The sequence below is a fragment of the Scyliorhinus torazame genome, chromosome 4, assembly GCF_047496885.1.
Source record: "Scyliorhinus torazame isolate Kashiwa2021f chromosome 4, sScyTor2.1, whole genome shotgun sequence".
In the NCBI taxonomy this organism is placed as follows: domain Eukaryota; kingdom Metazoa; phylum Chordata; class Chondrichthyes; order Carcharhiniformes; family Scyliorhinidae; genus Scyliorhinus; species Scyliorhinus torazame.
In genome coordinates this window covers 57,385,673-57,400,166 of record NC_092710.1, presented here as the reverse complement: position 1 = coordinate 57,400,166, position 14,494 = coordinate 57,385,673, and the positions used below count along the sequence as shown (strand labels likewise).

Below are 14,494 nucleotides of genomic sequence, written 5' to 3'. Positions count from 1 at the left end.
GACATGACAGTCCTTGGAATGCCATGGCGAGCAAACGTTTCCTTGCAGGCCCCAATGACTGCGGACGACGTCAGATCATGGAGAGGCATGACTTCCGGGTAGTTTGAGAAGTAGTCTATAATAACAATGTAATCTCTGCCGAGCGCGTGAAATAGGTCAACACCCACCTTCGCCCAGGGGGACGTCACCATCTCGTGTGGTAGAAGTGTTTCCGGAGGTTGCGCCGGCTGAAACCTCTGACAGGTTGTGCAGTTGAGCACCATGTTGGCTATGTCTTCATTAATACCCGGCCAATATACCGCCGCCCGGGCCCTTCGTCTGCATTTTTCGACACCCAAGTGGCCTTCGTGTAGTTGACGAAGAATCATCTGGCGCACACTGTGTGGAATGACGATCCTATGCGATTTCATAAGGACCCCGTCTATATTGGTGAGATCATCTCGCACATTGTAAAACTGGGGGCACTGCCCTTTTAGCCACCCTTCCGTCATGTGGCGCATCACTCGCTGCAGCAGAGGGTCAGTCGCCGTCTCTGCGCGTATGTGAGCCAGACAAGGATCATCAGCTGGCATATTTGCTGCTGTCAGAGTCACGTGTGCCTCAATTTGACGCACGAACCCCTCCGCATCTGGTGGTGTGCTCACTGCTCGGGAAAGAGTGTCCGCCACTATGAGTTCCTTCCCCGGAGTGTAGATCAGTTCAAAATCGTACCTCCTGAGTTTGAGTAAGATGCGCTGGAGGCGAGGAGTCATGTCGTTCAGGTCTTTGTTAATGATGTTGACCAGGGGGCGGTGGTCAGTTTCGACCGTGAATCGTGGCAGGCCATACACATAGTCGTGGAACTTGTCCAGTCCAGTTAACAAGCCCAGGCATTCTTTTTCGATTTGCGCGTAGCGCTGTTCGGTAGGGGTCATGGCTCGTGAGGCATACGCAACCGGGGCCCATGATGACGTGCTGTCTTTTTGCAGGAGTACCGCTCCAATACCAGATTGGCTGGCGTCTGTTGAGATCTTTGTAGGGCGAGTCGCGTCAAAGAAGGCCAGCACTGGTGCCGTGACCAGTTTGTGCTTGAGCTCCTCCCATTCCTGCTGATGCGACTGGTGCCAGTTGAATTCCGTCGATTTTTTTACGAGATGGCGCATGTTTGTTGTATGAGAAGCCAGGTTGGGAATGAACTTCCCAAGGAAGTTGACCATGCCCAGGAATCTTAAGACAGCCTTCTTGTCAGCCGGTCGTGGCATGGCTGTGATGGCGCTAACCTTGTCTGCATCGGGACGGACCCCGGACCTTGAGATGTGGTCCCCGAGGAATTTCAGCTCCGTCTGGCCGAAAGCACACTTCGCACGGTTGAGACGCAGGCCATTTTGCCGTATGCGGGTGAAGACACGTCGAAGACGATGCATGTGTTCCTGCGGAGTGGTGGACCAAATGATGATATCGTCCACATATACACGTACCCCTTCGATGCCTTCCATCATCTGCTCCATAATGCGGTGGAATACTTCAGATGCCGAAATGATGCCGAATGGCATCCGGTTGTAGCAGAATCTGCCAAAAGGGGTGTTGAATGTGCATAGTCTTCGGCTGGCCGGGTCCAGTTGGATCTGCCAGAATCCTTTGGACGCATCCAATTTAGTGAATATGTTGGCTCGCGCCATCTCGCTGGTGAGGTCTTCTCGTTTTGGGATGGGATAGTGTTCCCGCATGATGTTGTTGTTCAGATCTTTTGGATCTATACATATACGGAGCTCGCCAGAGGGCTTCTTTACACAGACCATGGAGCTGACCCATGGCGTGGGCTCCGTGACCTTGGATAGGACCCCTTGGTCCTGAAGAATCTGCAGTTGTGCCTTGAGGCGGTCTTTGAGAGGCGCAGGAACCCTGCGAGGTGCGTGAACGACAGGGATGGCGTCCGGTCTGAGTCGAATCTTGTACGTGTGTGGCAATGTCCCCATGCCTTCAAAAACCTCCTGGTTGTGAGCGAGGAGGGAATGGAGATTCGCGTGGAACTCAGCATCCGGGAAGTCGGATATCTCATCTGGAGAGAGAGACATGATGCGCTGTACCAGGTGAAGGACCTTACACGCTTGTGCGCCCAGTAACGAGTCCTTTGATGAGCCCACAACTTCGAAGGGGAGTGTGGCCGTGTACCCCTTGTGAGTCACCTGTAGCTGGCAAGATCCTACGGACGGGATAACGTTCCCGTTATAGTCAACCATCTTAAGCCGGGATGGTGTGATGAGTGGTTTGACCTTCATGGCCTGGACTGCAGAGTAAGCAATCAGGTTGGCGGATGCGCCGGTGTCCAGACGGAAGGCGACGCGCGATCGGTTGACCGTCAGGGTGGCACACCACTCATCGTCTGGATTGATGGCATTGACCTTGTTGACATCAATGACGGCAACTCTGAAGTCATCCTGGTCATCTGCATCACTTAACTGGAAGTCTTGATGCGTGGGCTGGACGGTCCTGACTCGTGTGCGAGGTTGTCGAGGATGCGCCGGATCCATGGGTTGAGCCGCACGACAGCGGGCTGCGTAGTGGCCTATCATGGCACATCTGTTGCACTGTTGGTATTTTGCAGGACATTGCCCTTTTAAGTGTAGACCTCCACACTTGCTGCACGTCATGACGTCACGGCGTTCGTTGCGCCACTGCGCATGCGCAGTGCGATCTTGCGGTGGGCGCGCCTGCGCAGTGCGTCCCTCGTTGTGGCCGTTATTCTTGGCGCGCACCTGCGCGGGAGACCGCGAAAAGCGCGGGAAGCGGCCGCTGTCGTCCGGGCCGTGGGGCGGGAAGAAATCGACGGCCTGGATGCGTTCAACGTCGTGGGCGGCCTGGCTTGCCGATTCGACGGCTGGGGACCCCCTCCGTGCCAACTCGGACGCCTGAAATCGGGCAAAACGGCAGGCAGCATTCTCATGGAGGACACAGGCTTCCACAGCAGACGCTAAGGTGAGGCTCTTTATTTTAAGAAGCTGCTGGCGTAGGCCACTGGAGGCAACGCCAAAAACAATCTGGTCCCTGATCATGGACTCTGTGGTGGTGCCGTAACCGCAGGACTGCGCCAGAATCCGGAGGTGCGTCAAAAAGGGTTGAAAAAGCTCCTCCTTACCTTGCAGGCGTTGCTGAAAGATGTATCTTTCGAAAGTTTCGTTTACTTCAGTTTGAAAGTGCTGGTCCATTTTGAGGATGACCGTGTCATATTTGGCCTGGTTTTCGCCTTCCTCGAACACCAGTGAATTAAAGACATCATTTGGGTGGGGGCCTGCGTAGAAGAGGAGCATTGCAATCTTCGAATCATCCGAGACATTCTGTTTTTCGGTGGCACGGATGTACAGGTCAAATCGCTGCCTGTAGAGCTTCCAGTTGGTGCCTAGGTTCCCCGTGACTTGCATCGGCTGCGGTTTGCCGGTGTGGTCCATGTCCAGAATGGCAGGTTGGTAGGCAGGTATCGATCCACTCCTGTACCATGTGGTGTTGGGTGTTCTAACACACAGAAGAGCCAACACAGTTGCATATGGTACAACGCTTGTTTATTTAAACTCACTATTTACAACTTGGTCTTTGCACTCTGCACGTGGGGGGCTCCCTGCTTGTGGTGTTTCAACAGCTCTTTCATGCTTCCTTCTCCCCAGACCTACTGACCTCCAGGTGTCGTGCTCGTGCTTTTTATGTGGTTGGTGTTCTTGTCTGTGATTGGTTGTGGTGTTGTGTACTCTGATTTGCCTGTTAGTGTGTCCATCATGATGTGTGTGTTTGAATATCATGACATCTCTGACTCTGTCTCTCTCTCTGACTCTGTCTCTCTGACTCTGTCTCTGACTCTGTCTCTCTCTGACTCTCTCTCTCTGACTCTCTCTCTCTGTCTCTCTCTCTCTCTGTCTCTCTCTGATACTTCACAAGCTGAAGACAAAGATGGGAGGGAGAGAGAGAAACAGACAGAGAGACAGAAACAGACAGAGAGAAGGGAAAAATGCAAAGTCAGTACATCACTAAAACTCAAATCCAAATATTTCCTGTGCATTTAACTCGAACCTGGATTTATTGCAATGTCAGCTGTGTTGAGCACTTTAAACCATGAGACAGACAGAAAGAGAAAGAGAGTGACACAACGACACACAGACAGGCAGGCAGAGACAGAGGGAGTGAGAGAGACAGGTAGTCAAAGAGAGGTGGAGACAGACCGACAGGGAGAGAGAGACAGACAGAGGCAGAAGATAGAGGCAGAGAGAGAGAGACAGAGTCAGGCAGTCAGAGAGAGGTAGAGACAGACCGACAGGGGGAGAGAGAGAGACAGAAGATAGAGGCAGACAGACAGACAGACAGAGTCAGGCAGTCAGAGAGAGGTAGAGACAGACCGACGGGGAGAGAGAGACAGACAGAGACAGAAGATAGAGGCAGACAGACAGAGAGACAGAATCAGGCAGTCAGAGAGAGGTAGAGACAGACCGACGGGGGGAGAGAGAGACAGACAGAAGATAGAGGCAGAGAGAGAGAGACAGACAGAGTCAGGCAGTCAGAGAGAGGTAGAGACAGACCGACAGGGGGAGAGAGAGACAGACAGAAGATAGAGGCAGAGAGAGAGAGACAGAAAGAGCCAGGCAGTCAGAGAGAGGTAGAGACAGACCGACGGGGAGAGAGAGAGACAGACAGAAGATAGAGGCAGAGGGAGAGAGACAGACAGAGTCAGGCAGTCAGAGAGAGGTAGAGACAGACCGACAGGGGGAGAGAGAGACAGACAGACAGAAGATAGAGGCAGAGAGAGAGAGACAGACAGAGTCAGGCAGTCAGAGAGAGGTAGAGACAGACCGACAGGGGGAGAGAGAGACAGACAGACAGAAGATAGAGGCAGAGAGAGAGAGACAGACAGAGTCAGGCAGTCAGCGAGAGACAGAATGAGAAACTGCACAGAGGGAGAGAGAGAGGTAAAGAGAGAGACAGAGTTAGGCAGTCAGAGAGGTATCGACAGAACGAGAAAGTGACGCAGACAGAGAGCGACAGACACAGAGACAAATGCAAAGTCATCACGTCACTGCCCTCTTTACACTGGGGGAATCAGCCGCCAATTCCTTTAGGAGACTTTTTAAAATCGCCCCCCCAGAATTTATTTCTATTCCCAAATCAGGGAATCCCCACAGGGTGTGACAGAGCCCCCCCCCCACCCCACCCCCATGCCTGGGACTGGGAGCTGGGCACTGACTTCACACTGGAGACCCCCAGATACTGTCTCTCTAACCCCCCGCCACACACCTCCCTCGGCCCACCCACCAAACTCCACCTCTATTCTGCCGTATAGTCCTGTTTCCCTCGCTCTCCCCTTTTTCTCTCTCTCTCTCTCTCTCTTTAACAATTTCTCTCATTCTGGGAGAACGATGGAGACTGAGAGAGACTGAGAATGTGACAAGCAGAAACTCAGTAAAAGTCGATTCAAACGGTCCCCCTGGGGCTTTCACAAGGAACCGTGACATTAATCACAGTACAACACGGGCACTGTGCGATTGGGAAATTGTCTGATTAAATAGAAGCCCCTCTTTAAAACTGACAGTGGGGCCGGGGGGGGGGGGGGGGGGGGGGGGGGGAGGGTGAGTGGGGGGAAGCCTGGAAACTTTGGAGAACTCAGTAAGCTGAATTAACCCCCCCTCCTCTCTCCCACATCACCCCCCCCTCCCCATCACCAACACTTTACTAATCTGTCCTTCTTCAGCACAGGAGATATTCTGGGATCAGAAACAATCCCTTACACAGCCTCACATTTACAAATTCAGTTCCAGCACCTCGGCAACATTATGAAAGTCGATGCGTTCATGTTTACATGTTGCAGTGTGCACAGCAGGATCCCACAAAAAATAAACATGATGGATACAGGAGCCCAGTCCATATCCTGCATCTTTCTTAACAACCTCCCACTCAACCGCCCCCCTCCACACCCCCCACCCACACACACACACATTCCCCACCCCCACCAGCCTCCCCATTCAAATAACGACAAATCACATCTGTGTTTTTATCATTTTATTGGAAGAGGAAATATAGAGGGAAATAGCTGGAGAGAGAGGCTCGGTGAGGGGAGGGGGTTGCGGTGGGGAAGAGTGAGACAGGCAATTTCTCCCACACACCCTCTCTTTCTCTCTCAGGGCTTCTTTCCCTCTGGAGGCATTTTCAAATCGACTCGTCTCAGAACAGGACAGGGCTGTCTCGGGACATATTCAAATCGACTGTCTCAGGACAGGACAGGGCTGTCTCAGGACATTTTCAAATCGACTGTCTCAGAACAGGACAGGGCTGTCTCGGGACATATTCAAATCGACTGTCTCAGGACAGGACAGGGCTGTCTCGGGACATATTCAAATCGACTGTCTCAGGACAGGACAGGGCTGTCTCAGGGCATTTTCAAAAACAACTGTCTCAGGACAGGACAGGGCTGTCTCGGGACATTTTCAAATCGACTGTCTCAGGACAGGACAGGGCTGTCTCAGGGCATTTTCAAATCGACTGTCTCAGGACAGGACAGGGCTGTCTCGGGACATTTTCAAATCGACTGTCTCAGGACAGGACAGGGCTGTCTCAGGACATTTTCAAATCGACTGTCTCAGAACAGGACAGGGCTGTCTCGGGACATTTTCAAATCGACTGTCTCAGAACAGGACAGGGCTGTCTCAGGACATTTTCAAATCGACTGTCTCAGGACAGGACAGGGCTGTCTCGGGACATTTTCAAATCGACTCGTCTCAGAACAGGACAGGGCTGTCTCGGGACATTTTCAAATCGACTGTCTCAGAACAGGACAGGGCTGTCTCGGGACATTTTCAAATCAACTGTCTCAGGACAGGACAGGGCTGTCTCGGGACATATTCAAATCGACTGTCTCAGGACAGGACAGGGCTGTCTCAGGGCATTTTCAAAACGACTGTCTCAGGACAGGACAGGGCTGTCTCGGGACATTTTCAAATCGACTGTCTTAGGACAGGACAGGGCTGTCTCAGGACATTTTCAAATCGACTGTCTCAGAACAGGACAGGGCTGTCTCGGGACATTTTCAAATCGACTGTCTCAGAACAGGACAGGGCTGTCTCAGGACATTTTCAAATCGACTGTCTCAGGACAGGACAGGGCTGTCTCGGGACATTTTCAAATCGACTCGTCTCAGAACAGGACAGGGCTGTCTCGGGACATTTTCAAATCGACTGTCTCAGAACAGGACAGGGCTGTCTCGGGACATTTTCAAATCGACTGTCTCAGGACAGGACAGGGCTGTCTCAGGGCATTTTCAAATCGACCGTCTCAGGACAGGACAGGTTGTCTCAGGACATTTTCAAATCGACTGTCTCAGGACAGGACAGGGCTGTCTCAGGACATTTTCAAATCGACTGTCTCAGGACAGGACAGGGCTGTCTCAGGGCATTTACACATCGACTGTCTCAGGATTGTGGAAAATCGCACTTCGAAAAGATACTGTAACTGGCCGTGACTGTGCACAGCAGAACCCCCAGACCCTGTGCCTGATCACCCCCTCACCCCACCCCACATCTCTCCCCCGTTTCCCCGTTTTCTCTCACTCCCTCCCTTTTTCACTCACTCTCTCCACCGCCCTCTCTCTGTCTTTCTCTCTCCCACTCCCTTTTTCACACTCTCTCCCACCGCCCTCTCTGTCTTTCTATCTCTCCCCCTCTTTTTCAATCTCTCTCCCTCAACCCTGTCTTTCTCTGTCCCCCTCCCCTTTTCACTATATCTCTCTACCTCCACTCTCTCTCTTTCTCTCTCCCCCCCCCCCCCTCTCTTTTTCACTCTCTCTCTCCCTCCACTCTCTCTCTCTTTCTCTCTTCCCCCTCTCTTTTTCACTCTCTCTCTCCCTCCACTCTCTCTAATCTCTCGACAAATCACATTGGGGTTCTCTATTACATTTAGTACAAGATGAAATGTAGAAAGAAATGGCTGGAAAGTGGGAGAGAGAGAGAGAGGGAGAGATAGAAAGCTGGAGTGACTGAGGCAGGGACATTTAACCCCAAACCCCCCTCAGAAATCCTTCCTATCCCACCGCCCTGTCTAAAACACAAACACCACCATTGAGGACAAACCTGTACCCAGGCTGCGGCCTATTCATTTCAGACCCACTCCCTCACCCCCTCCCGACTGCTTCACACTCAGTGAGCCAGTTTAATTTTAAATTGTGCGTGGTCACTAAGTTGACAGTTCAGGAAAGGCTGCAGGCCACTGACGCACAGCAGGATCCCACAACCAGCAATGTGATCCTGGCAGGGTGGGCCAGGCAGGAGGTGATGGGGGGGGGGACATATTCCTTCCCTTGCCTGCTATATTCTATCTTCCATCCCCTACCCCCCAAATACCCCCACCCCTGAACACCACGGGTATTCGGAGTCTGGAAACACATCCACTATCCCCAGAAAGAGTTACACTTCCCTCTTTAAACTGGGAAACCAGCTGCCGGGTCCGTCAGGAGACTTTTTACAATCACCCTCCCAGCATTTATTTCTGCTTTCTCCCCAGAAAGAAGTGATGAGACTCCCCATTGCAGTTTGTGGGAAGGTTTCATTGATGAAAGGTTTAAAGAGACACTAAAAAGCTGGAGAGATGGACAGATAGTGGCAGAACGCTGGGAAAGACAGAGACAGAGAGAGAGGCAAGAATGGAAAGGCAGAAAGGGAGAGAAAGCCTCTCTTTTTCACTATCTCCCTCTCCCTCCAACCTCGCTCTCTCACATCTCCCTCTTACCCCCCTCCCCCACCCCTGCCCCCCACCCCCCCCCACTCTTTCTGTCCTCTCTCTCTCATCACAGTTGTTGGGAAGAGAGAGAGAGAGAGGGTCACACACAGGAATCCAACAATCACGACCACAGCAAACTGAATTCAAATGGCCCCCTGTCAATTTCATTTCACCCTCACATTTAAGTCTCGGCCTAAAACACAGGTTTTATTCCAGAATTATACCCGCTTCAAGTTAAGGGACTATAATCCGAGATTACTTTACAGTCGATGGATTCACTATTAAAGTGACCCCACTGTTGGTTCATTTCAGGAATTCTGCAGGCAACTTGTGCACGGGGAGATCCCAAAAATGGTGACACTTTCCAAATTGAGTTCAGAGTTTCTGATGGTGGATTTCTCTCTCAGCAGCGATGAGATCATGGCTGAATATCCCGTCAGTGCATGCAGAAAGGGTTCATTAACTCCTCGTTCCAATCCCTCAAGTTTAAGACTTTAAAATTCGAGACCTTCGAACCCACTTTGCAGTCCGTGAGCTATTTCATTGTTTGTTTAAAGAAGTAGGTACTCTTTATTTATTTATTTATTTTTATAAATTTACAGTACCTAATTCATTTTTTCCAATTAAGGGAGAATTTCACGTGGCCAATCCACCTAGCCTGCACATCTTTGGGTTGTGGGGACGAAACCCACGCAAACACTGGGAGAGAGCTATTTTATTTTAAGAGTTGTGGTCACTGTTGCTGCGCGGGCAAAGGCCACAGGCCTGTGAGTGAACAGCAAGATCCCACAGCAGCAGCAATCTGGACGTAACCAGATGGGACACTGTCCTTCCTCCCCCCACCCCTCCCCCCTCACTCCTGCTGGGAGCCCCATTCCCCACTGCACCTAACAACCCCACCCCCACTGCCGTGTCATGTGTGGATTGGAACATCCCTGGAGAAGTCCCTTCAGTTTCTGAAAGAGTAAAACAGCCTCTGAAAACGAAGAAAAACCTTTTTAAAATGAAATCCATTGGCGCACAGAAAGATCCCAGAAGGTGCAGTCGACAGTGTTGAGTGTCGTTCACATTTGCTACCAGGTTGCAGAGAGTGGCTGAGACAGTGAAATCCGCCCCCCCCCCCTCCCCACCACACATACCCGGGATGCTCAGAATTAATATAACCCCTGTTATTTTGGAACAAAATTAGACAGCTTCATATTCCAGATTTGTATTTTACTCTTTGTCACCCACCAAAGGTTTAATGTGTTTGTGTCTAAGTGCAAGGCCGGGGCAGCAATAAAGAGACAACTCACGTGAGCGCAGCCTGTGGAGTAGGCCTCAGTCCATCCACTTGTCCTCTGGAGAATAGCCTTTGTCCAAAGATTCCTGGTCGCATAGCAGTCTTCAAAGTTCAAATTCCTGGGGAAAAGAGGGAGGAAATTAACTAAAACGCAGGAAAATGTTTAAACTTGTCGCACAGCAAGAGGCCAAGATTCCCCCTCTCAGTTACACACACTCTCAGCAACATCCACCTACAATAATCTCAGTTATAAACCACAGAATAAAAAAGATTGAGAGACAGTTCCCGCTTCCCTTGTGTTTCTCTTTCTCTCTCTCTCGCTATCTCATTCGGTCTCTATCCCTCTCATTCATATTTCTGTCTCCCTCGTTATCCCTCATCACCTTCCCAGCATTTATTTCTATTTATTTCCCTAATCAGGGTCTCCCCAGAAAGATGTGATGAGACTCCCCGTTGCAGTTTGTGGGGTGATTTTCTGAGATTAAAGGTTTAAAGAGACACTAAAAAGCTGGAGAGAAATGGACAGATAGCGGCAGAAAGCTGGGGAGACAGAGAGAGAGAGAGAGAGGCAAGTATGGAAAGAAGACAGAAAGGGAGAGAAAGCCTCTCTTTTTCACGACCTCCCTCTCCCTCCACCCTCTGTCTTTCTCCTCTCCCTCTCTCTAATCTCCATTACCCCCCAAGCCCCACACTCTTTCTGTACTTCTCGCTCTCTCTCTCTATCATTCTAATAGTTGGCAAGGAGAAAGAGAGAGAGACAGGGTCACACACAGGAATCCAACATTCACAACCACAGGAAACTGAATTCAAATGACCTCCTGCGAATTTAATTTCACCCTGATAGTTGGCCAAAAACACAGGCTTCATTCCAGAATTATACCCGCTTCAAGTTAAGGGACTTCAATTCCAGGCAATCGAGATTACTTTACAGTCAATGGATTCATTTTAAAAGTGACCCCACTATTGTTAATTTTGTGAATTCTGCAGGCAACCTGGGCACAGGGAGAGCCCAACAAATGATGACCACTTTCAAAATTGAGTTCAGAGTTTCTGATCTGAGATTTCTCTCTCTCTCTCTCTCTACCAGACTGCAGAGTGGCTGAAACAGTGAAATGTCCCCCCCCCCACCCCTGGGACGCTCAGAATTAATATAACCCCTGTTATTTTGGAACAAAATTAGACAGCTTCATATTCCAGATTTGTATTTTACTCTTTGCCGCCCACCAAAGGTTTAATGTGTTTGTGTCTAAGTGCAAGGCCGGGGCGGCAATAAAGAGACAACTCACGTGAGTGCGGCCTGTGGAGTCGGCCTCAGTCCATCCACTTGTCCTCTGGAGAACATCCCTTGTCCAAAGATTCCTGTTGCATTGCAGTCTTCAAAATTCAAATTCCTGGGGAAAAGGGGGAGAAAATTTACTGAACCACAGGAAAAGATTGAAACTATTTAATACAGCGAGAGCCCAGGGTGCCCTTTTCAGTTTTACAACCCCTCAGCAACATCCAAATACAAATAAGTCACAGCTTTCAACCAGAGGTTAAAAACGATTGAGAGACAATTAATACTCAAAATCTTTTTATTGTCACAATTAGGCTTACATTAATACTGCAATGAAGTTACTGTGAAAATCCCCTTCTCTTGTATTTCTCGCTGTCTCTCTATCCCTCTTATACATATTTATGTCTCCCTCCCTCCCTCTCTTTGATCCCTCCAATATTAAAATTAAACCTCAGTCAGGGTAATAACCCGGGTGAAGCCTGCGGAACAGGCCTCAGCCAGCGCTCCCTCGGGAAGAATTCACACTCCCTCGTCCTCCTCACTGGATTCCTAACCTCCTTCCAGTTTTCCAAATAAAAATGCCTCTGGAGAAAAAAAGGAGATAAAATTGATTATAAAGGTAATAACAGGGACATTTTAATAATACATACAAAACAGCACAACAGGAGTCCAACATTTCCAATCTCGAGTCAATCAGTAACATGTCAACACCCAAAATGCACAGCTCAAAACAGACAGATTGGCACACCCAGCGACACACACACACACACTGAAGCAGAGGGGTAATGTTTTCAGTGTAGTGGGTTTTTGGTTTGTGAACTGAAGTCCCTCAGACACAGATATATCCTCAGTGAGCTGTGAGCAGACTCCACCCCTAGTCTCTGCCATGTGTGGAATGTGTGTCTCAGAGGACAGCTCTCTATTGACATGTAAATGACTGACAAGAGATACTGATCTCCTTGCTGCTCAGACCCACACACACAGAATGTGACTTCAGCCAAACCTTGGCCTTCCCCACACCAGTGTTGTTCGCTGAGCAGGCCTGAAAAAATTGGATTAAATTAATTATTAGACAGGGACTTTGTTATTTTTTTCTACCCAAGTGGATAACCTCACATTTATCCACGTTATACTGCATCTGCCATACCTCACTCACTCACTCCCCTCCGATAGGATTGAATCCTAATTTAAAATAGTATTGGAAATGATTGGAAACAGTTTGGACTGAGAACTCCTCAGTGACCTGTGTGCAGACCCCACCCCCGACGTTCTGTCAGGAATGTCCCCCTCGGTGTGGTTCCTGTGTCTGCTAAGGAAGACACTTGTCCGGCGATTCTCCGGTCCGCGATGGGCCGAAGTCCCGCTGCTGTCAACCCATGCCAGCCGGCGTGGATTGAACCACCTTTGGGACGGCGGGACACGGCGGCGCAGGCAGGCTCCGGGGTCCTGGGGGGGGGGCGCGGGGCGATCTGGCCCCGCAGGGTGCCCCCACGGTGGCCTGGCCCGCGATCGGGGCCCACCGATCCGGATGGTCTCCACCATGGCGGAGGCGGAAGAGACCCCCTCCACTGCGCATGCGCGGGGATGCCGTGAGCGGCCGCTGACATTCCCGCGCATGCGCCGCCCGGCAAAGTCATTTCCACGCCAGCTGGCGGGGCACCAAAGGCCTTTCCCGCCAGCTGGCGGGGTAGAAATCAGTCCGGCGCGGGCCTAGCCCCTCAAGATGTGGGCTCGGCCCCTCACGATGCGGAGACTTCCGCACCTTTGGGGCAGCGCGATGCTGGACTGATTCGCGCCGTTTTTGGCGCCGGTCGGCGGACATCGCGCCAATATCGGAGAATCCCGCCCCAGAAATGTGATCATGGTGGAAAATTCCCCCACGTCCCCTGTGGAAAGGATGAATTAACTCCCTCATTCCCACGTTTAAGTTTAAGACTTTTAACTCATGACCTTCAAACCCATTCTGCAGTCAGAGAGCTACTTTTTAAAAAGTGTGGTCACTGTTGCTGTGTTTTTTGAAAATATTTTCATTCCGATGAGAACGGACTTAACAACATACAAACATTCAGTCAGTCACAACACAAACAAAATACTATTCTCCTCATTTGAGATTTATTCCTTTATTTCCATTAAACCTTTCCTCTCTTCCCTCCCCTTGCCCACTGGTAACAAACAGATCTGCAAATAGAGACAAGAACAGCTTCCATCTCGTCCAGAAACCCCCATCTGAGCCACAAAGGGCTAACTTTACTTTCTCAAGTTTAAGGAATTCCGCAATATCCCTCAACCATGTCGATATTTTTGGCGGATCTTCTGACTTCCCTTCCAATAAAATTAGCCTCCGGGCGATCAATGTGGCAAAGGCCACCACATCGGCCCCGTCCCCATCTATTAGTCCCGGTACTTCCGACACCCCAGAAATTGCCTCATGTGGTCCCAGTAATATTTCCACCTCCACAACTTTTGTTTGTGTTTTAAATAGCGAGCTTGTACACCAGTCACTGAAAGTGGAGAAGGAGGTGCAACAAGCAGTTAAGAAGACCAATGACATGTTGGCCTTCATTGCAAGAGGGATTTGAGTTCAGAAGTGGAGATGTCTTACTGCAGTTACACAAGGCCTTGGTGAGACCACACCTGGAGTACTGTGTACAGTTTCGGTCTCCCTAACATAGAAAGGATATAGTTGCCAGAGAGGGAGTGCAGCGGAGGGTCAATTGGCTGATAGTGAGATTGCCGGACTGTCCTAGGAGGAGATATTGGTTCAATAGGGCCTGAACGAGCCCTGTTTCTCCAACCTAACCCTGGAGATCAAATCCCACATTCCTGGTGATTTCTCCACTCTCAAAGATGGAAAGATATTGACCAAGTTTAAAGCAGAGATTGACTGATTTCTAAATCCCATTGACATAAAGGGACATGGGGATAGTGTTGGGGAAAAGACATTGAAGTGAAGATATTTCACAGCTGGATTCACAGAATAGAGACAGCAAAGTATCTTAAATTTTGGAAGAGCAACAAACGTCAAACGTTTGGGAAATGATTGGAAACAATTTGGACTGAGATCTCCTCAGTGACCTGTGTGCCGACCCCACCCCCGACTTTCTGTCAGGAATGTCCCCCTCGGTGTGGTTCCTGTGTCTGCTAAGGAAGACACTTGTCCTGTCTATGGTTATGTTAATTCAGCAGTCAACAAGAGATTCAGCAATGTCCTG

At 50.2% G+C, this 14,494-nt stretch overlaps 1 protein-coding gene across 4 annotated transcripts in view; it reads right to left on the bottom strand.

The window, feature by feature from the left end:
* The window catches only part of LOC140410240 (NACHT, LRR and PYD domains-containing protein 3-like), a 70,465-nt gene extending 57,927 nt beyond the window's left edge, over positions 1–12,538 (bottom strand). The window contains exons 1-4 of one of the 4 annotated variants that reach the window (XM_072498204.1): positions 12,430–12,538; positions 11,733–11,866; positions 11,293–11,397; positions 10,020–10,125 (exon numbers count right to left, since the gene is read on the bottom strand). In XM_072498204.1, coding sequence (XP_072354305.1) covers positions 10,020–10,125; positions 11,293–11,348 — 162 coding nt within the window. In that variant the 5' untranslated portion in view covers positions 11,349–11,397; positions 11,733–11,866; positions 12,430–12,538. Of the gene's footprint in view, positions 1–10,019; positions 10,126–11,292; positions 11,398–11,732; positions 11,867–11,932; positions 12,225–12,429 lie in introns of those variants that run through there. The other 3 variants (XM_072498203.1, XM_072498205.1, XM_072498202.1) reach the window with 3 other exon arrangements.
* Positions 12,539–14,494: the final 1,956 nt, after the last annotated feature.